Source organism: Diuraphis noxia, unplaced genomic scaffold, assembly GCF_037042655.1.
Source record: "Diuraphis noxia isolate RWA-SAM2 unplaced genomic scaffold, SU_Dnox_SAM2 contig0004, whole genome shotgun sequence".
Taxonomy (NCBI): Eukaryota; Metazoa; Arthropoda; class Insecta; order Hemiptera; family Aphididae; genus Diuraphis; species Diuraphis noxia.
In genome coordinates this window covers 19256728-19279480 of record NW_028301714.1, presented here as the reverse complement: position 1 = coordinate 19279480, position 22753 = coordinate 19256728, and the positions used below count along the sequence as shown (strand labels likewise).

The 22753-nt window shown below is 28.3% G+C and overlaps 1 protein-coding gene across 1 annotated transcript in view; it reads right to left on the bottom strand.

Annotated features, from left to right (window-relative positions):
- The window catches only part of LOC107164060 (uncharacterized), a 156312-nt gene that overhangs the window by 31509 nt on the left and 102050 nt on the right, over positions 1 to 22753 (bottom strand). Inside the window, exons 2-4 of the mRNA XM_089226896.1 lie at positions 14865 to 15076; positions 13386 to 13521; positions 11545 to 11678 (exon numbers count right to left, since the gene is read on the bottom strand). Coding sequence (XP_089083022.1) covers positions 11545 to 11678; positions 13386 to 13521; positions 14865 to 15076 — 482 coding nt within the window. The remainder of the gene's footprint in view (positions 1 to 11544; positions 11679 to 13385; positions 13522 to 14864; positions 15077 to 22753) is intronic.

The window sequence follows — 22753 nt, the reverse complement described above, 5'->3', positions numbered from 1 at the left end:
GTATGAAATACATCTACACACTACATCAAATTATAATAAAAGGATGTTATACAAATATTTAAACATAATTTTATTCAGAAAATATAACATGTATATAGTAGCGCAAACAATAAAATGTTACATTTCAGAAAACTTAAATTAATAAGTTGTCCCCACGATCAAATAAAAATGATATTATTTTTCGTGTTAATAGGTAAAATATACCTACTTTTACTTGTACTACATAAAATCGAATTAAAATAATTATTAACAGCAAACATTTTAATAATAATTATATTATTACTTGACATATGTATATTATTATATTTATTAAATGCATTATTAATTCCTCATAACTGACTGCCAAAAAATCATTTATTATCAAATGAAAATACTATAAAATCTTAGCGTAAACTTTGTAAACATGTTTGAATAGCTTAAATAAATATTTTTGAAATATTATTGATTAAAAATAAATATTAACATGCGTAATGCTGTAAAAGTAATACGAAACAATTAAAATCTGATTTTAATTTAAAATACAATAATGTATTATTTTAAGTTAAAAACCAAAAAAATGCCTACAATTAATTGCTTAAAATTTGCTTTCAAGGTTTTGACAATTTCATTAAAATATTAATTCAAAAAAATGGATTCATAATATAATTTGTCAGTAATATATTTACAGTTATATAATATATTCACATGAGTGAAGATAAGTTTTAAATTTTGGCCTTCAGTTGGTTAAAGAAATGTTATGTAATATGTAGACCAAAATAAGGATTTTTGTTTTTGGCTCCTAATACTGATTCCTAGTTTTTTTTTTATCTTCATTCTTGATAAATATTTGGTTCTGATTTTTTTTTAGGAAAGCCCTTGATGTCATTTTTCATAAAATATTAGGTTCAAGATGTGAAAATTATTTTAAAAATGTCAATAAATTGTGAGTTCATAAAATCAGTTACTGAATTAGGATTTTTTTTTTAAATAAATATATTGCGTTTTGAAAGAAGAAAACTGAAACAACTGGAAAGAGCATTGAATAACAAATTAGAGCAATTAAACAGTAGCTTTTTAATTTGTGAGGTGTTATAGTACCGATATCAAAGGGTTAAGTGAAGATAATATGATTGGGTCGCTATTTTAAAAAATCATTTAGGATACCAACAAAAATATGACGCTGAATATACGAAAGAGCACAAAGTATTTATATATTATTTTTTGGTAATCTCATTTTTTATGTAGTTGATGATAATACATCCAAGAAGTGATTTTTTTATTGAAGTATACCTACATACCCAGAAAAAAATGATATCTCTCGTGGTGCAAATATAATTGTATATTTTAATTACTTATATTGTATTTGTTTTAGATCCCGAAAATGTAAGATTAACTCTCTCTAGCACATAATACCGAAAATGGGATGCGGCTAAGTGTGCTATTACAATTTATATTAGTGTAAGCACTCGTATATTAATTTGATGTTTTGATATTACAACATATATAATAATTTGAAACAACCGATTATGTGACAGTCGAATAATTAAAACGTTATTAAACGTGTTTAGTTACAGTTCTAAACACCCACACTTATATTTTATACAATCGTACAATCATACCATCCAAAACGTTTTTATCTTAAAAGCTGTAGTAAAAATGTATCTAGCAATTTTCTTGATCACATTTTTCCTGACACGTATTGTACCCCATAATAATAACAATTGCTGGATATTCACGCTCTCTCTCACACACATACACACACAACTTACGGTTGCATTTCGTTCAGTCATAATGGGATTTTTTTCCATATGGTACTTCTAAATCTTCATTTTTTTTTTTTATACATATAATCGAGTTAATGTTATTGTATCGACCATAAATTCGCGTGGAGCAAGAAAGATAGTTCGGTAGCCGTATAAAGTTTTATTGGGTTATATTATTATTATTCTAAAGGAACGCAATTGCGTTTGCTGCGATTTCATTCTGCTCATAAAAATTCAAGATCCTTTGTGTGTATATAAATAACGTATACTTATATATTTTCTAATATATGCATTTACCATACTTTCCATGAAAATATTTTTTTTTCAGATGATAATACTATCTACTATAAGCACCATCAGGCTTTAGTCTGTATATTAATTTGAAAGAAAAATATATATTTAAAGCATATTATACATGATATTATTTTTTGTTCAACATGGGTAGTTTTTCATGTTTTCATTTAATAGGAATTATTACGAAAATCTAGTGAGTAATGATGTTAGACTAGACATTGAATATAAAAAGCTAAAATATAGCTTGTTAAGGCCATACAATATTGAAGTAATTTTTTATTTATATTTCGAAATGTTCTTTATCACAAATATTCATTGTAGACTTAATTTTATTAGTTTTGTATTTGAAACGAACAAACGTAATTATATCGTATATCGAATAAAATCAATCTAACGTAATAATATATTTAAGGTCGACAATCTGATTTATTGATATATTTTGTTTGTAAACATAGTGAATAAATATTATAACACAGCAAGTTATCATTTTTTTACGAAAAAATATATATTCAAATAATAGTTAAAAGTGATAATCAGACTAATACATATGCCAAAGCATTATCAATGTTTTCAGTATGTTCTAGGTTACTGGCCATTTATAATGTATCAGTATTTAAATTTTTCGTTAGTATAATATTTCTCTATATACTACATTAGCTGTAATTCCTAATGTTCTTAAAATAACTAAAAACGTGGGTGTACTGACTATGTAGCATGCCACATACGATTGACCATGTGAAAAACAATCTTCTCTTATATCGATCCCTACAAATTTCAAGGTTTGCCCTTGTGATTTGTTTATTGTCATGGCAAAACATACTTTTTCAAGAAACTACATTCTCTTGAAATGGAAAGGATAATCTGATGGTATCGTTGGTATGCGAGGAATAAGAACTGATTCACCTTTTGCAGATCCAGTCATAATAATAGCTTCAATCAAATTCTTTTGTAGACTAATAATCCGTAGATGTGTCCCACTGCACAATTTTGGTGGACTAAGATTTCTCAGAAACATTATAGGACAACAAATTTTTAATATTAATAAATGTAGTGGAAATCCAGGAGGGTTGAGTGAATTGAGAAATTCAACTGGATAATTAACTGCATCATCTACTTCCAGTATTGAATTTACTGATCTGTATTCAATATTTTATTTTTTAAAAGAGTCCAATAATATTTTGTTTATGTCTCCTGCTGTATCATTTTTCATTTTATGTCAATATGGCTCTCTCACATAACCAGTCCATTAATTCATCATTGATATTTTGATTCTTGGATATATTTTGTGTGTGAGTTCCTTTATAATTTTTACTACAGTACCTAATCCGATTAGCAAAGTCATTTTTGAAATTAACGTGAAAAAATAACTGAATAACAAATAATATCTTATGTCCATATTATATTGCCAATGGGCAATGAGTAATGACAACCTCTAATCAATAATAATAATAATTTAATAATTTAAATAAATAATTATAATATTAATAATATTAGATATAACTTGTTAGATGGCGCCACTATTGTATACTTACAACCACTTAATTTTACCTATAGAAGTTGAATTTCCAAAAATCCTTTCTTAAAGCACGGTGAAATTATAATATTAATCCATCCTGTAAATTTTAAGCAGATCTGCCTTGTGGTTTGGGCTCTACGGTGATACCTCTGGAGAACAAATTCCCTTATACAGTGTCCCATAAGTCCCGTATCACCCTTAATATCTCCATGGGAAATCAATATATTTAAACGCGGGTTTTTTACAATACTAAGTATGGAAATTCTGATTGAATGGCATAACAATTAAATTTTTTTTTTTAAATTCAAAAATTCAAAAAATATTTTTTATGCATTTAAGAATTTAAAATTTGTAAAATAACCATTTTTTTAAACATATTTTTTAACAGTTCAAAAAAAAAAATATATATATAAAAATTGAATAAAAATTGACCAAGTTAGAACAAGTTATGTTTTTGAATAATTATAATCAAAATATTAATTGTTTCACATTTCAATAATAAAATATCTATTTCAGCATGACAATACTTTTACATAACTAATTAAAATTTTGATTTGAATAGAAATAAAAATATTCGTTTCTTATCGTTTGTTGAACAGCAAAACTCGTTTTTTTTAAGTATTGAACTCTGAGTTACAAATAATGGAGCTCACTTTGAACATTTATAAAAAAAAAATATGTAATACATAATTTTCGTTTTTATGGAAACATTTTTGTAACTTTTTTATTATTAAAAATATTATCTGAATTTTAATTTTAATCTTTCCTAAAAGCTCCACTAATAGTTAGATATTTACAGATTGACATAAAAAATCAGCGTTCCAATAGAGATTGATTAAATCTAGTAATTCGTGTATTGATAGGTAACAACTATTATTATAATTATTCAAAAACATAACTTGCTCTAACTTGGTCAATTTTTATTCAATTTATATATATATATTTTTTTTTTACTGTTTTAAAAAATATGTTTAGCAAAATGGTTATCTTACAAATTTTAAATTCTTATATGCATTAAAAATTTTTTTGGAATTTTTTAATTTGAAAATCAGAATTTCCATACTTAGTGTTTGGAAAAAAACCGCGTTTAAATATATTGATTTCTCATGGAGATATTAAGGGCGATACGGGACTTATGGGACATACTGTATATACAAAAGAAGAAGATTTTATTGTGATATTAATATGATTAAACGAACTGGTACACTAAACATAACAACATTTGTAACTTGGAAATTCATGAAAAAAATTGTTTACCACCTAAGCACGGTTAACTGCATTAATTTTAATGGAACAACCAGCGATCGATGTACTGATGAAATAAATTAAGGTGGAATTCGCTTAATGTTGTAAAACGAATATTTTAATTTGAATACGATTCAGTTTGTATATTTTGTGTATTATGATTAAAAAATAAAAAAGTTTAGGATATACAGTGTTCTCAGATCTAAATTAATTTTGTTTTATACAAAATGTATTAAATACACCACTGACGGTATTCAAATTTTGCTCGATATTCAGTTTACGCGCTTTATCATCGTTGTTTTCATATACATTTACATATACATATACATATTATATCACTGAAATTATGCTGGAAGTATAATATATTTATATATTCTAAAATAAATAGTAATATTATTATGTAAGTACTCGATAACCGGATGCAAATAGTAAACACTAACAAAAATAACTGCTTTGAGCGACTATACGTAATTTAATATCTTCGTGTCTACTAGTATTTTCTGATAAACACATCAAAATCTACAATAATATAATATTGTTTTTAATCAATTGAATAATTTATGTTTCTCTTCCATCAATTTGGGTATTTTAATAAAATTCTTATTTTCATATTTTAATGTCGTTTTCAGTAGAGTGTATAAGGCAATATACTGTGGTCTACCCATACTTTTACTTTTTGCGGTATAAATATAATATATTACCATGAAAAAAAAAATAGAATGGCTACTAAAAACATTTAGCGAATTTATTACAGCAAAAAAAAAAAAACAATATGTTGTATTTAAATCATAGAAGTTAATAATTGTAATATCATTATCCGGATGTTCAAAGGTTTTTTGAGGTCTGGAACTCGAAAATAGATAAATTATTCACTGATGAGTTCTTAAGTATCATGAATTATAAAATAAATTCTTATGACAGAGTTATAACAAAACTCGTAAGTTGAACCGTGGAAGAATACACGATACATTGTACACATAAGAGTCAGACATTTAGTGCTAATGATAGAACTATAGACTTAACTAAAACATGAATAAATATTTACATGAAAAAAAAAAAAAAAACGTTTGCAAATCCTTTGCATTACACACACTTAGAGTTTAGGACGTTCATGTATTCATGATAGTAGTTTTGGGACTGTCATGAGGGTGGGGAATTATAAGATACTTTCCAAAGGTAAGGTTATTATTATTTAAAAATACAAGTTTTTTGCGCATGATGTTTATTTCATATGTTAATAAGTCGTTTTCGATTAAGTCGTCACGTTATTTCTGACTGACTGAAACGTCCGTTTTTATCGTCAACATTTTTCATTGTATCTATATACTCCATGCCTATAAGTGGGGTATATTTAATAATCATTTTTCACACAAATTTTTGCGGTTTTATTACTAATTTAGGTGGCTATTTACAATGAGTTTTGGTGAACCATTATATATAATTAGGTTATTAGTTGATTTTATTTATGTAATTGTGCGGTAAAATCCTAAAGTCAACAAATTCTTATGTGAAACAAGAGTACCAACGCAGTATTTTTGAAAATGATACATTTAATATCATTAAAAATGTTATGGTCACATTCGTATTATTACGAAACCCAGGTAAATATTAATATGATAATCACTTTAATTATTTTAACACAAAAATGTAATTATCGATACTAATCCTAATCACGTCAATAAATCAAACGATTTGTTGTAATTTTGTAATAACCTCCCGTAAGAATGTTAAATCCTATAAACTGTTAACCGTTAAAATAAAAAAATAAAAATTTTATCGTTCTCAAAGTATAAGAACAATACGTATTTGTTAGTTTTGAATGGGGACTACCAAAGTGTGCATCGTTAAAATACGAAAGCGAAAATTACATAGAAGAAACGGTATAGTACACAATATAATAAGAATAATTTTTATATTGGCAGTCTTCTGTCTTGAAGTATTTTCTGCTTCAACAATATTAGAAGACGCTATGGGTCATGTCTCTTGTCTACTCAACCACAACATTTGGGTTCAAATCAAGTGCATACCTATGTATATACATATATATTCTATATAAATTATATTGATTGGATATAGGACCCAAGGGTGTTCGTCAGCGGTTCCATCGCGACTGCACTTGGCGACCGATATAATTAATTTCGGAGGGTTGAAGCGCGTCTGTACCGGAGACAGAAAGGCCAACTTCTTACGGGACACGACCGCTTTGAAAATAAATTCCCAAGCGCGCTTAAAGCGTGTTGATTTAGATGTACATTACGTATAGTGTGTTTCTCACGACGCGTTAAAATAACACAACGATATGGTGGCTTTAAGATAAAACTAAAAATACGTTTTCGCACGCACACTCACGCATGAATGCACATGCCCACTCACATACATATACTTTTGGTGTGTGTGTGCATACGGAAAATTCAACGTTCCTCGGGGCTGAAAGGTTTTCCGTGGGTAATTCGATGAGTATGACGAATGATACGCATACGTCGCTCGAAATACATTTATTTCCCTACAGTCATTTCCTATGGTAATTTTTTATACCGGTGTGATACATTTTCAGTTTTTCATTAAACGCGTTGAGATGGATCCGAAAGTCGTCGGGCTTCATTTTATATCTACACCTTATTCACATTCATGTATACCGTTTTTATATAAAAAAAAAAAAATAAAATAAAAATAAGCTATACCCATCTGTATAGTTAATTTTAAAATTGCGACAATACAAAAAACAAAAAAATCTGTAAATAGCACAATTATACTAAATAGTATACATTTCACACAACTAAACGTAACTGAAGCAACAGTAACTACATACGATATTTTATAATTTCAGTCTTTATTGCTATTACTTACGATCAAAAACATTTAAAATCAAATTCCACCATCAAATACAAATATCTAATAATGATATTTAATAGATCAGTTTTCATATTAAACTAAAATTAAATTAATATAATAAACTAGTTTAATGATATGGCAATAAAATAAATTGTTTGTACCAAAAAGTTTTAACTATATCGTTTTTTTTCTATAAACTAATCTATTAAAAAAAAAATAATAACTAATATTATTTAACTCATTAACTGTACTATTCTAAAAGATCAAACATTATTTAAATAATGAAATACAATTTAAGAGGAAAATATCCATGTGCCTCATATGCATCATATAAAACAATTAGAAATAAAACGAAAGAGATAATTTTAAAAATATAATTATTATTATAAATACATAACATCATGTTAAAGGTTATTTATATATTTATTAATAGAAATGTACTTAAGATTGTTTTACTGTTAACTTGATATACAAGTACAATGATTTTTTTCATTTTACTCTTTTGAGAAATATATAGATATACTATAATTATTATATTCAAACACAGATGGTTACAGTGTTGCACTGGTCAAAACAAAACCGCGAATTCAGGGCTCATAAAATTCAGTTCCATTTATCTCCCTCTATCTCTCATGGGTCACATACTATTTTGAGTAGAATTTGTCTTTATCCTTCGTCTCCGATAAATCACTAAGTTTAGGTTCCAAGTCAACTCCAGCTCTTAGTCACGAGGGAAGAGGGACTAAATAATTCTGAAATAAATCGTGGGTTAACCGATTTTCTCTTCGTGGAATTTTTTTTCTTTACTCTATTTTCAACGAATTGATATGCAAAGAGGCTTCCTTTTGTAAATAAGACCTTTTTAGCTTCAAAACGTATCCGACTGGCCGATATTAGAAACCTATGGCGTGAGAAGGGAAACTAGGAAACGAGATAAAACACTTTTTTGGTTATGCAAACCATTTTCGATTAATTCGTTTGTTTGACACATTTCCGGAGAGAACTTAACCATTAATAATTTATTCTTCAATTTCGTTCTTACGAAAAACAAAAGTTTATTTCAAATTATAATGATATGTGAAGTGTTCTGAGATAAAATAAATTGTAATTTCAGCTCACAATATTATTATCGTCATCATTCATGTTTCCTAAGAATCCACAATTTTTATTCGTCATAGAGTTACTTACTTTACATTTTAGGAAATAAAAATATCCTATAAAAAAATGTCGGCAAATCTTTTTAAGCAATAAATAAAAACAGTTTATGTATTGAACATAACAAATTTTAGGTTTAATTTTTGTTTCCACATTTTCAATTCTAAAATCATAGAATAATAATCAATGAAATCGATACGTTTATTACATAAGTGATAAAAACTATAAAGTATAAGAATAAAAAGGAAATAAGTTGCTTTTAAATATTTATAGGTACGTATTATATTTTAAAAGAATCTTAGTATAAAGTGGTTTTCAGAGTTTCTTGTGATACCTGTGAATTCTATCGACTCAATGATACAGATTCACACGAAAACAGATTCATATAAATTAAAGTTAAATATAATTCATAGACTTTCCATTTAGGATAAAGAAGAGAGAAGTTTCAACCATGAAACGTTGATTAAAATGGATTTCAAGTACAATTATTGCGAGACGACCAATATAGCAGTGCGCCTGGTATAGAGTTCGAAATCGGTATACGACTATGTGATTAAGCGATCCATAGTAAAAAAAATAAAAATAAAAAGCTCCGTAAACAACCGAGTGTGCCCATAAGTCGCTCAAACGTCGTAAAGGTATTTATACGGTCTCGAGAGAATTGGTCTCGAGTTGATACGAACATTTTGAAAACTATCGTTTGGTACATTTAGTACGAACAGACTTTCGAGTTTCGAGAAATGATTTACTAAGTTTAATATTCACGTAAATCGTAAACGACATCTCGAAATTAAGTGGCATGATTTTAGATAGTACTAGACCCATCGTTTTATTATAATCCAGGACAGTTTAATTTTCAAAAGCGAAGAAAATAATTGTTAAGTGACTGTTTGGTAATTTAATCAATCTTTCGGTATAGTTTTACGATTTGATCAAACATTACCAATAATAATAACATTTTAATGCAAATTGCTTCAGACTTTTTTTATCACAGTTATATTATATATTTCAACAATATTAAGAAAAATATATAATAAAATAAATGTATTTTTAGACTTAAAAACGAACTCATTTTTCACCTCATATTAAAATACATTACATTTTTAAAGAAAATTTACATTTTATCTTCTATTTATTTCAAAAACACTATAAAAATATGTGTAACGATACTATATTTTTTTTATTATACTCAATTTCAGACATTATTACACCCACCGTTTCAAATTATAAATTTAAAATTTAAATAAATCAAATACGTTGTACATTTATATTTTAATATTATTAAATCATATAATATTTTTTGAACTGTACCTAGTAATATTGTTATTGAATATATAAAACGGAACAACGACTATAAATTATTTTCGATAATCTTAACTGCATAATATGCCGACAACGTGAAAAATGTTATACATTACAAACTTTAAAATATAATATATGAATTTCGTTGTTTCATTTGAACGAAAATTCTATTATATTTTATTTATTTCTAACTTTTACTTGATTGCTTACAAAAAATAAAAATATAATTATACACGTTAAACTTTTTGGAAAAGAACTTGGAAAACATATTTATCAATATTTTATGGATATGTAATAACATCAATGGTTTTGTATTCGATCAAGAAACGTTTTTTACGTTACGATTTAAGAGAAAGTTCAAAGTTCACCTATTCATAGTCACGTGTCACGAGACGGAATTTTCTTTTTGCAGTTTTATTTTTCATTTATAGTAATTTACTATACAAAAAACTATATAACACGTTCTCGGGGGAAATTTGTGAAGATAACGAGTTGAAACTTTATATTTATTATTATTATCATTATTATTTTTTTTTTTTAAGTAACATAATTCTTGAGACATCGGTCGGCAGAAACAGTAGTAGTATCGACAGAACTACATCCCCTTGGTAGTGGTGGTGTTTCGGTGAATCGAATGTATGCAGCGTGGTTAAATCTATCCGTATATAAAAAAAGAGAGATTAGAGTTATAGAGGAAGATAGAAGAGAGAGATATAGAGAGAAGAACACGAACGAAGTAAAACGATTTTTCGATTTCATCGTTTTAGTAGTCCGTTTATCCGCCGGACATTTTTCAACCAGTTTACCGGTCCCCAACTCCCAAGTGACCGATTTATCTGGATGTCTTTTTAATACGTATAAAGATATATTATACGATCTAATACTGAGCATATGTGCCATAATATGGGTGTTCGACCTATGTATAGTAAATGGTTTTAGCGCGTGAGTAACCATCCGCGCGACAGATCTCACGCCCGTTTGCGAGAGTCCGTTTGTACTTTTGTAGTTGTTGTCGGAGCCACACCGTCGCCGACGCCACCGTCACGAGATGGGCTGGTGTAAAAGTTGTGCACTCGTTTTAAAAGCGCTTGATCGATGAACTTTTTCTATTATAAACGATGAACGGTCAGCAAAACATGTTTGGGGGTGGACGAGGTTGATGCACGCATGTGTGTGTGTGTGTGTGTGTGTGTCCAAACGAGTTTTAAACTGTTATTAAAACTCGCAGGGCACTTCCCAATGCGTTTTATTGAGCTTATAACGTGAAAACTTTCGGACGCACAACCGGAGAAAAGTAATCACCAGAGCATACATATACACTACGCTACAATTTTATACGTTTTTATTTCTTCTTCACGGGAGAAATAAATTATCTAAGACATTAACCGGTCCATCTGTCAGTGCCCGTCGGTTTTTTTTTCATGCTAAAGTATTATGCTAAAAACTACTTGTACTCACCTCCAAGTTGTTAATGAACCAAGTGACCTGTGCTAGGGGAAATGTCATTTTTGCTGTACAGTTGGCTTCCAAGAATTCACCTACTGAGTATAATGGCCGGAGTCCTTCTATCCTCGGACCATCATCAGGAAATGCTATATTTGAAACATAACAGATAAAAATTATTCCAACATGTCCCATCAGTAGGATTAATTGCTGCGATAAGAGTATATACGATAAAAATGTATTTTTTTGAACCTGACCTATTGTTATTCTGACAGCGAATTAATAATTCAAATATTTTCCCCAACAATACATTAGATCACTACTTCAATATTATATTTGTGTTTTTATGTTATGAATAACAATGATGGTGTGGCTTGGCTGCCTTGGCTGCCTTGGCTGCTAACAATCACGAAATGTGACTGGGAGTAAGTTACGCCAAAGCTACTAGCTCCCGGATGGGTGACCACCCGGGTTTGTAGTAGTTAAAAAACCTTGCCACACATACACGTGTTTGCTCTACCGTAACAATCGTAAAAACAACTTACCGAATCAAAAACCTTACCCCTACCACAGTCCATAACCCCTGCAACAGCTAATAGCCTTAGTCGCCGGGCTTAAGATCTTAGACCAATAATAATAATAAAAAAAAAAAAACAATGATGGATATTGACATTTATATTGGCAATAACAATTATTTTGAAAATTTACCTGCTGAAAAACTCGATATTGTTTTTTTATTTAGATTATGGCCATAACAATTTAAATATAAAATAGGTTTGTGATTTTATGAAAAATATATAATAGTGTAATTTTTCAATTCATAGATATTAGATAAAAAAAATTAAAATTAGATTTGTATAACGATTAATTATTATTTTTGTACTGTGTATATAATACTATTTACTATCCTTATTGTTCTACTTTTATAGATAACGAGTGCAATAAAGAACTGTCGAATAACGATACCCAATCGGAGTAAACATCATGTGAAAAATTACAACTTTATTTTTATTAATTAATGCATTTATTGAGATTGAAAACTTTAGTTGATGTGATGAAATAAAATAATTGGATACAAGTAACGTTGGCATTTAATGTATTATATTTCAACAAATAATCACAAATATTGAACGCCAATAGACTATGGATAAAATGTGATGCATTGACTGGAAGAATGGGACTGCATAGAATGGTTTCCTAACGTTCCGGTAACGATACCTTATCATAAATATCAGTAAAACCATGTAAATGGTTTAGTATTTACTATTTACACTATTGTCAGCACAAAGCTCAGAAGATAACCGTTGAAATATTTATGCTGAAACTTAATCTGAACATAATGTTAAGATAAATCACTCTTAAATACCTACTGGTTCAGAAAAAAAAAAAAAAAAAAAATTAAATAAAACTAACAAATTTAAAACCACAGAGATAATAATATATACTTATTTATATTTTAATACAATATACATAAGTAACATACATTACACGGGGAAACGTATATGTACAATGTACATTGATTTATTTTGGGATAGTTGTGACGTAAAGTGTAAGCTTTTTATTCAAAATTTGTATGCATTGAATTCATTTAATTCATATCACGAACAACTTTTGAAGTTTACTCAAGGGAAATATGAATTTCAGCATTCAATATTTAGTTCGTATTGTCTTTGAATATCAATTATGTAAATAAAAATAAAATTGTTATACCTAATATTATTTTATGTTATAATTTATTAGACAGTATATTAATATGAATATTTTTAGTTTTGGGAGAACAAACTGTTTGTACCGCTTAATTAAAAAATATATGTACATGAATATGGTGTTTAAATAATTTTAAAGTTATTTCTCACCGATGACTGACATATTGGCGTCTTCAACAACCGTTGGGAAATTTGGAGCATCCGTAGATACTTCACACTTGTAATTGCCGTTGCTCGTCCTGGTCAACGGATACAGAGTCACTTCACTAGCAGATGACTTACTCTCCTAGTGGATAATAACAACAATAATTAAAATCTAAATATCTACCCGAAAATGTGAATGCGATGAAGATTAAATTGTGTACTATAGTTTGAAAATAATTAATATTATCGTATGTAAATACAGTAATTATAGTTTTGAACACAATGAAATACTTGATATAGATACTTGATGTTACCAAAATATTATATTTATACATTAATGTCTTTATTATCACAATACACATAATATAGCTAAGTACATTTAGATGTTCTATAGTTCATTTAATAATAAAATCTGCAGTATCTATAGTTTTATGAAACACTAAAATAAATATATTTGTTTTAGGTTTTAGCTAACCTATAGTATAATATTGTAATAATTTTTAACTATAAGTGTAAGATTTAATAAAATAAACAATGCGTTAAAAATTAATTTTTTTTTTATAAAATACCTATTGAACAATTGTCTTTAATATTGTGTAATTTTGATTATTTTAAATCGCGATAGAAGAACATTAACATAATTAATGTCAAAGTATTCACTCTGTAAGAATCAAAAATAATATAAATCAAACATAAAACTAAAATTATACGGTATTACGACGTTGAATTGTTATGACGTTGTAAAACAACTGTGCTGGCGACGGCTACGACTACAGCGATGGTATAGGCGCTGTAAATTGCTCTACCTCGGGAGGGGATCTTAAGTCCCGCATATGAATACGAAATAAACTACGATATTGTACAACAGTGCCTCAGTGTCGTTTGTATATTCTATTGTTTATGTGAAGGGTAGGGTGTGGGGGAAATAGAGAATACATGGCGGACGGGTGTCCTTTATTTCGTTGGATTTTTATTCGGGCGTTCCGTGTAAAAACGGCTGCCTAGCCGATATAAAGTATGAGATACAAATTCACCGGGTTATGTGATAATGTTTTCGCGGTTCTTATGTAGGTCAATGAGTCGAAAACTTTCACCACAAATTTTCATGAAAATATATTATATACGTACATGATATTCGCTGCAGGATTACACGACGTTTCGTTGTTTCATCTCGGTGTTTAAGCGTCTCTACCTGCTCAACGCCACCGTCCCTATCTCTCGCGCTTACCTAACCTAACTTAACCACGTTCCATTCAGCGGCGTCGGCGGCGGGCGGTGACAAACTCTCCCATCCCCGTAGCCTAAGAAAGTTTTGGCCGTAATTTTTAAGCCGCCGCCACCCCACGCGGAGTACACGCGGCGTGCGATAAAATAATTTACCGCCCGAAAAGAAAAGAAATGAAATAACAAAAAAAAAAAAAAAAACTAAGAAGAAGACGAAAACCGACGAAAAACGGCAACTTGGTGACAAAATTGTGTACTCACGTCCACGTTTACGCCGTCCACGTCGAACACAAGCGTCTGTGGATTCAATCCAGGCGTGTATCGGAAGAATTCGTGATCGTCCTTGTACCATTTCACTGAGTACAGACTGTCACCGCCCGTGTCAAACTGGCAATAAAGCGTCACCGAACTCCTCAAGTCTGCCCACTGAGGTATGACTAATTTTGACAATATGAGACCACCTTTATTACTACCTGCGAAAACAAATAAGGGCATCGGGAAATTAAAATTAATAGTCTATAACGAAAATGAACAAATTACAAATTCGTTTTAACAATAATAATAATAATTATACTATTATTATAATAGAATATTAATAACTTTTTATCACAAAAGTTTCAGCTACAACTACTAGACGGCGTGACGACAACCTCGCTCTGGTTCAAAACTCGTACGATGTAAAAACTACGACATAGTCTAAAAGCTCAGTTCAATAGTTGCCCAATAGTACTCTGCCATTGTTACATTGTGAGTCACGTCTGGTAACGAGTATTTAATTTATACTTTTTGCACCATAGGTACACAAATTATATTATCATTGTACTTCGACGTTTTCTATAATATGGGTACATAATACACGATGGTCACTATGGAACGGGATCACGTGCAGTTACCACGTTCACAATCTCAAAAATTATCGGGCTAATGTTATTAATTTGACGATCATTGTTTTGTAAAGGGTCTTCAATTATTATTATTTGTTTATATAAAGTTAAATACAAGTTGATCGCTTTTTGGTTAATATTAAATTTATTGTCTGTATTTTACTCTTCCAGTAACCTTTTTTCTCGGAATTATTATTTTTTATTTTTTTTTATCAATGTTTCCATTTCAGAATACCAAATAGGCAATATATATAGTAATATAATTGTATGATATTTGTTTTTTTTAGTAAGTTACCACATTCTTCTCAACTTCAATTTTTTTAAACTATTACACTATGCTATGAAAAATCTAGAAACAGGTGGCTGTAAAATGTATCAATGGAAACTTGATATAGAATTGATTAAAAAATGTATTTAAAATCGAATATTTTAGTGACCACGTTAAAATTATATTTTCATACGTGTTGCTTACTTTATGAACATATTTAATCGTATTTTGTTATTATAGTTTCAGAATATTTTTAACTGAGTTATGGCCTGTGAATAATCCATTCTCTTATTAATTATTCATGACGAAGTGCTGAATTAAAGGATTACGTACAATATAGGCAAATCCTCTACAACCTTTTATCTTAAATTTAAGTTAAATATTTTATAGATTTTTATTTTTTGTTGATCATGTCACTAACAGTGGTACCTCTATACACAACATAATCGTAAGCTACATTAAAGCTTTAACGCTTTCCAGATTAAGCAATTTGAAATTATAAAAAAATCATCATAAAAGTAATAATATTAAATTTGTTATTCAATGGATATATTAAAATTATGATACAGTTAGAATTGTTTGCTCATATTTTAATTAGGTATTTATTAAACTAACCTATTAATTAAGAAATTTGTATTGCTAATGAAAACTCCAGAATTAATTATTCTCAAACAAATTTGTCAACATTTTTAATATGAAATTTATGATAACATTTATAAAATTTAAATTTAAAAATAAAATAAAATAATGATATATTTATTGGTAACACAACCCTATTTATTTAAATAATATAAAAAATGTCATACCTATTTAGTAACTTTATCCAACAAAACATTTTTGACAATTTTGTAATATCGATAAATCAATTAATTTACGATGATTAATAAACAATCGTTAATGTGAACACAACAAGACATAACAAATAGAAAAAATAAGTAGTATATCGACATTATGAAAACGCATAGATCAGCATAATATTGTCAAATTGATTCACTACCTTATAGGCATGCTGGAAACACGAACGTTACCAATATCTTGGATCTGAGTGAAAAGTGTACAAGAAGTCCAGGAGGGGGGGCGTTATATCTTTATTTATTTATTCACTATAATTTATTATCTATTAAGATCTTAGGGATATATTGTTATTTTAAATTATAACAACAATATCATGCAGAATGTAACTTAAATGTGGACGTTATTTTACGTCATCATTATTAACGAAATACTATAGTATTGAAAAAATAGTGCAAAATATATTATATAAGAATGCGAAGGAAGTTTTGCAAAAAAAAGAAAAAGAAATTAAAAATTATAATTCACGTAAAATAAATAATTTTTAATTTTTAATAAACAAATGAAAAGATAGTCGAAATTAGTGAAAATGTTCTTAAAATTCATCAATTAATATATGTGATACGCGCCACGCTTCAGAGTTATGTAGTTTACACTTCAAGTTGGTACGTTTTTTACTCAAAATTACTGCTCCACGTACACTAAAGAATTTAGAAACAACTTCTTTGTGTCCAAAATATTCAAATACTTGTTACTGTAATCTAAATAACTATGTACTATAAGTCATTTCAAAAACTTATACATCAGCACAAACTCATGAATTACAAATTAAAATTAATCTAAAAGCTCAAAGTACCTATCTGTAAGATTAAATTATATTTCTTTAAGAAAAAAAAATCCTGTTCTAAAAGTTTCTTACTTTAATATATTTCACAATTGCGTATACGATCCATTAATAATTTCAAATAATTTCAAATTAACCAAAACCCATTAAGATTGAATACAAAAGTTATATAGACAGTGAAAAGGATAAAGGATGTTTGATGCTTTAGGTGTATTATGATTTTGAAACAAGTTGTATTACGATCATAAGCAGAGAAAAGCACTATACTTTGTTATCCTTTCTGGTTAAAATTAATGAGAAACTAAATAAATTTAAGTCACATTATTGATTGGTTAAGATTAACAAATTATCATCATGTTCATTAACTTCAATGTACAATAAATACATTTATTTTTAATAATCGATATACATACCTATTCTGACTGATTTGATATAACATTCATGTATTATTACTGAGAATTCAGGTAAACATACTGGCCGATTTTACAGTGAACAATCAACGAAAAATGGAAAAACAACAATGGATATGGTAATTTTTACGTTTGCACTACCACGAAACTCTACTGGAAATTCCGACCATCCCACTATAAATCATTCTATCTAGATTCTAATTGAGAGGAACCTCGAATAGGAAATGATGTTGTTGGCCTTCTGCGTCGTCATTCCACCACTTCCGGTCTCACTAGCCGTAGTTTTCCGTCACTCGTACCGAACGAAATGCACACCACCCACCCACGTATACATATATGTAAATATTAATATTTTAGCTATAACTCTATGAGATGTTGAATTAAATATGCAATTATGCGTTAAACCTATTTGCGGCTGATTTTTGGAATACAATTCGTAAATTATTGCATTAAAATCGTGAATTTTCCGAATTGAACGTAATGCGTATTGTCGGTTTTTATTTCGTATACCTAGCGTTGAATGTCGCTTTGGGGTCGATGGCATTTTTAAAAATGCAAATAGTGTATCGTGTTTAAATTTAATCCACTTATGTATTTTTTAGAACATTGTCTGTAAGTGAAGTAGATTTGGATTTAAATAGTGGTAAAGTCAAATTAATATTACTCGGCGCCATGACATCGGGTCAGCAGCGTCAATAATGGAAATAATTGATTCAATGATACCGTCACGGTCGTTTCTATGCGTTTCAATGGTAGAGGGAACATTGTGCCCAATAAACTCCGTTAGCCTATTAAAAACGCTCAAGTGCACTTAAGTTACCCTTTGTAATTACGATGGAATAATGCGCGTCGTAGAAAAAAAGGACTATATTGAAATTCAAAGCACATACGAAATGTTTATTGCTCAAACGCGAGTATGTGGAAACCCGTGGGACACTACAATATACAATACTGTACACTTGGAGGAATGTTGGATGAGAAAGATAGAAAAAAACATTCCCTGTGTGACTCTCCGACCCCCGAACAACGATGTGTGCTCTGAGCTTCGTAAACAGCTGTGTAAGAAAAATCGACTAACTCTTTTTTTTTCGTCTTATTTTTGCTCTATACTGCATCGCTGCTATGACGATACAGTCTCGCCGATAAAACTAAATCAAAAAGATTATATCGACTTGGGAAAAATAAAAGTTTCATAAGGACCCTCGTGGGAACGTTATCCCGTTGTCCTGCGGTTGCAAAGGAACATTTCGGTGCCTTTCGCGTTATTATTCTTTGTCAGAGAAATCCTTTTACGTTTTATTGCCTTAACCACAGCAGGCTCTTACGCTACTTTTAAATGGATTGCAATCTTTTAAAATAAAACAATAAGTCATCGGAGGTGAACCAATTAAAGGTGAGATCGCTAAATTATTACTCGTTTATGGCTTATGGAGTTCGTCGTTTTTATACCAGATACCTTGTGATTTAAATTGTTAGTGACTTCCGCGACCGGTTCACTGATGATTATTTATACGATTTGAATTATTTTGTTACAAATGTGTGAATGCACATTTTGATCCCATGTTGAGACTCGATTTCTAAACGGTCAGCTGATGCCACAGGGTTTGATTGAATTAATAATAGTTTACAACGCCAGATTAGTTGGCACAAAAGCCAAGGACTGGAAGTGGGTGCATTTAAACTTTCGATGGCGAAAGAGTAGGTGTACGGGGTCGACTAACACCAATATATCCCATTAAACTTACTACTTTCTATAGTCAGGTCTGCAATTAGCTAGTTAAAACTGATGATCCAGCTGCTTCAGTATTAACTCAGCCACATTAATTACCGGCCAGGGCTCTAGCGCCTGACAATGAACGGATATATTATCAAAGCTTAATGGTTTCTAAAATTAGAAAGGACAGACAAACTTTGTCAGGTAAGTTTCAAGTTGGAAGTCAAAAGGGGACCTGCAAAACGAATGGTTTTGTTTGGCCTCACTAAGCTCGTATGCATATACATCGTACCAAATCATCGACAACTGTTGCTAGTAAGTCTCAGGTAATGTATATTACGTATTAATAGAACAGCTAAGGCCGATTGGAAACAATAGACTCAAGGGAATGGCTCATATAAATAATTAATACTATTGAATATACACTATCAAACATCTGACTTAACTACGGTAGTTTATTATTAGATTTATTGATCATAGCTTCTGAGATAAAAGTATAATATCATTATGTTAGGAATTTTATCTTCAATAAAATATTTTATTCTGCCAAGTGTAAAATAAAAATTGGTATCATAAACGTGTGTTTAAAATAGGTAGGTGAAGACTTATAATAATATATTTTCAAAATATTATGTAGAAATAATATTTTTTTGCTAATTGCAATTTATAATTTAATATAATTTAAATTTAAAGGTATTTTAATGAAAATGAATAGTTTTAAAAATTAATATTTTCTGACGCTGTTTCATAAAAACATTTGAAACAATTTATACAAATATCTTACAGATCGAAATATATATATATATATATATATACATACATATGTAGGTGCTGCGATAATTATTTGGAATATATTTTGATATTGATTTTTTTGATATCGACTAAGTAGTTATATTCAGATAAATGAAATTCTTAAATATTATATTACAATTAAATTATTGATATATATTATACAATTTCATCTCATTTATCTACCATAGATAATATGAGTTATAATTTTTAATAATATGTTCAGTAGCATTTGAAAAAAAATAAATAGTTTAATAAATTTCTCCTAAAAAAAAACATGTATTTTAGTTCAAAATTAATATAAATTTCGGAAGTTATTTAATAACTTATACATTAGGATAGTTAATTTAATCATATTTTATGTGGTTTTGGCACCTTTTGCTTATTATTATTCAGTTACTTATATTATATTTAATATTTTAACTAAATTAATTTGTTGATATTTTGATATTCAATAATTTATATTAAAATATAATTTATTATGTTAAGATTCATATTCGAGTGTAAAATTTAAAACACTCCATGATTATTTTATATAAACGTGTAGCTTAAATAATACATTGTTACTATTTAATGATTAGGTAATGGTTGGTTTTTATGTCATTATCTTAAGAATACGTAAGGTCTGAAACTTTTTTCCTTATCAAATAATTTTAGTTTAGGTGTAATGCGTAATAATATAGATGAGATATATTTTTCAAAATAGCCACAATTATTAGTACCTACATAAAAATTGCATTGCACATTGAAAAACGTATTTAATAAATACCACAAAAAAAAAAAAAAATAGAATATATTACTCAAAACACTTAAATTAATTGTGTTTTTTCGGAATTATATTGTAAACATTTTTTTGTACTTCAAATAAGAATTAAATAAACTTATTTTAATTTTAATAATACAAAAAATATGTTTATGCTCAACACAGTGGTAGTCTAAGCTTAGGTATATCAAAGAAAATATGAAATCCAATTATCACACATTTTTGTTCACTACATTACATTTTATAATACTTTTATACTTTTTAAGTACTTTTGAAATGCTCTCCCCCCAACTACATTTTAGTGTAAAGTTAATATTATTGGTTACAACCTGAATCTGCTATATTAAATTGTTAATTAATATTTCACTATTTGATTTTTATTGTTATTATTATTATTATTCGTTTAACTTACACAATCATTTTAATTTTAGCTTGCAAGTTTACTTTGTACATATTTTGGTTTATATTATATGTGTGGATTCTAACATACACTCATTAAACATAATACTTTTAAATGTATATACATAAATATAGCATATATATTTTTGTTTATTTTAAGCAGATTGAGTATAAAGTATTAATTTGAAGTGTGCTCATGTATTGAAGTTTAAATGAATTTAATAATATACAATTATAAGTTCATCACATTGTTACTAAATATTTCGGCATAAAAACATAAAACTAAAAGATAAACTTTGTTCTAGTCTACAAAGATTTTTATTGTAGCTGTTATGGAGGCTACGTCAACCTTTGTTTTATAATTACTAAAAAAAAATATTTATTTAATTTATTTGTTTAAATTAAACAGTTAACTGTATAATACCTCGTTTGTTTACACGACCATCACTTCAATAATTCAAAATCACAGCTGATCCAAAACGTGATTCTAGAGGAAATTTCTAACTTATTTATTCAACATTTTCAAGGCAATGTCTTGATAGTTATAAAAAATAAAATCGAATAATGTAAAACGAAAAGACAATAAGGAAAAATATTTAAAAAATGTAATATTAAATATACATTAATAGTTAGGTTTAATTTCGATGTTTAGTTATAACTATGGTTTCTATTGTTTGGAAGAATTATGTTCAGTTACAAAATACTTTAATTTTTTCCCTAAATTTGGCTTCATATTTTTTACAATGACTGAAAATTGATATTTATCCATTAAATAAATGTGATTTGATATTAGAATTGGTAGGGTTTGTATTTTATTAAAACAGTAAATCTACTAAAAGTGAAATTATTTAACTTTTATATTTCTTGTAAGATTATTTATATAACCGAAATTCCAGTAATAAATTACCTGCTTATAATTATCGTGAAGTCAAAAAAAAAAAAAAAATGATCAGTTAAATGTTTGGGTATACATTTTAACCAAATAGTCACTGGTGTATGAAGAGGGTTAATGAAAATGCTAGTAGAACCCTAAAGTGATATAACAGAAATTATTTTAACCTTAAACTGGTCGACTAAAAAGATAGACCTTTTAGTAAGTGCGCTATCAATATTCAACCATTGCAGGGATCACCGGATTTGCATATTATCTTTTTTCGAGTACAAAGATAAGCATTATTCGATACAAATTCGTTCACGGCGTCTATGGTAAAATGTAAATTTCTGACAAAGTTAATATAAAATTTCTAGAACTTTTATTGTGTGAAATACTGAAATGGGATAAGTGTT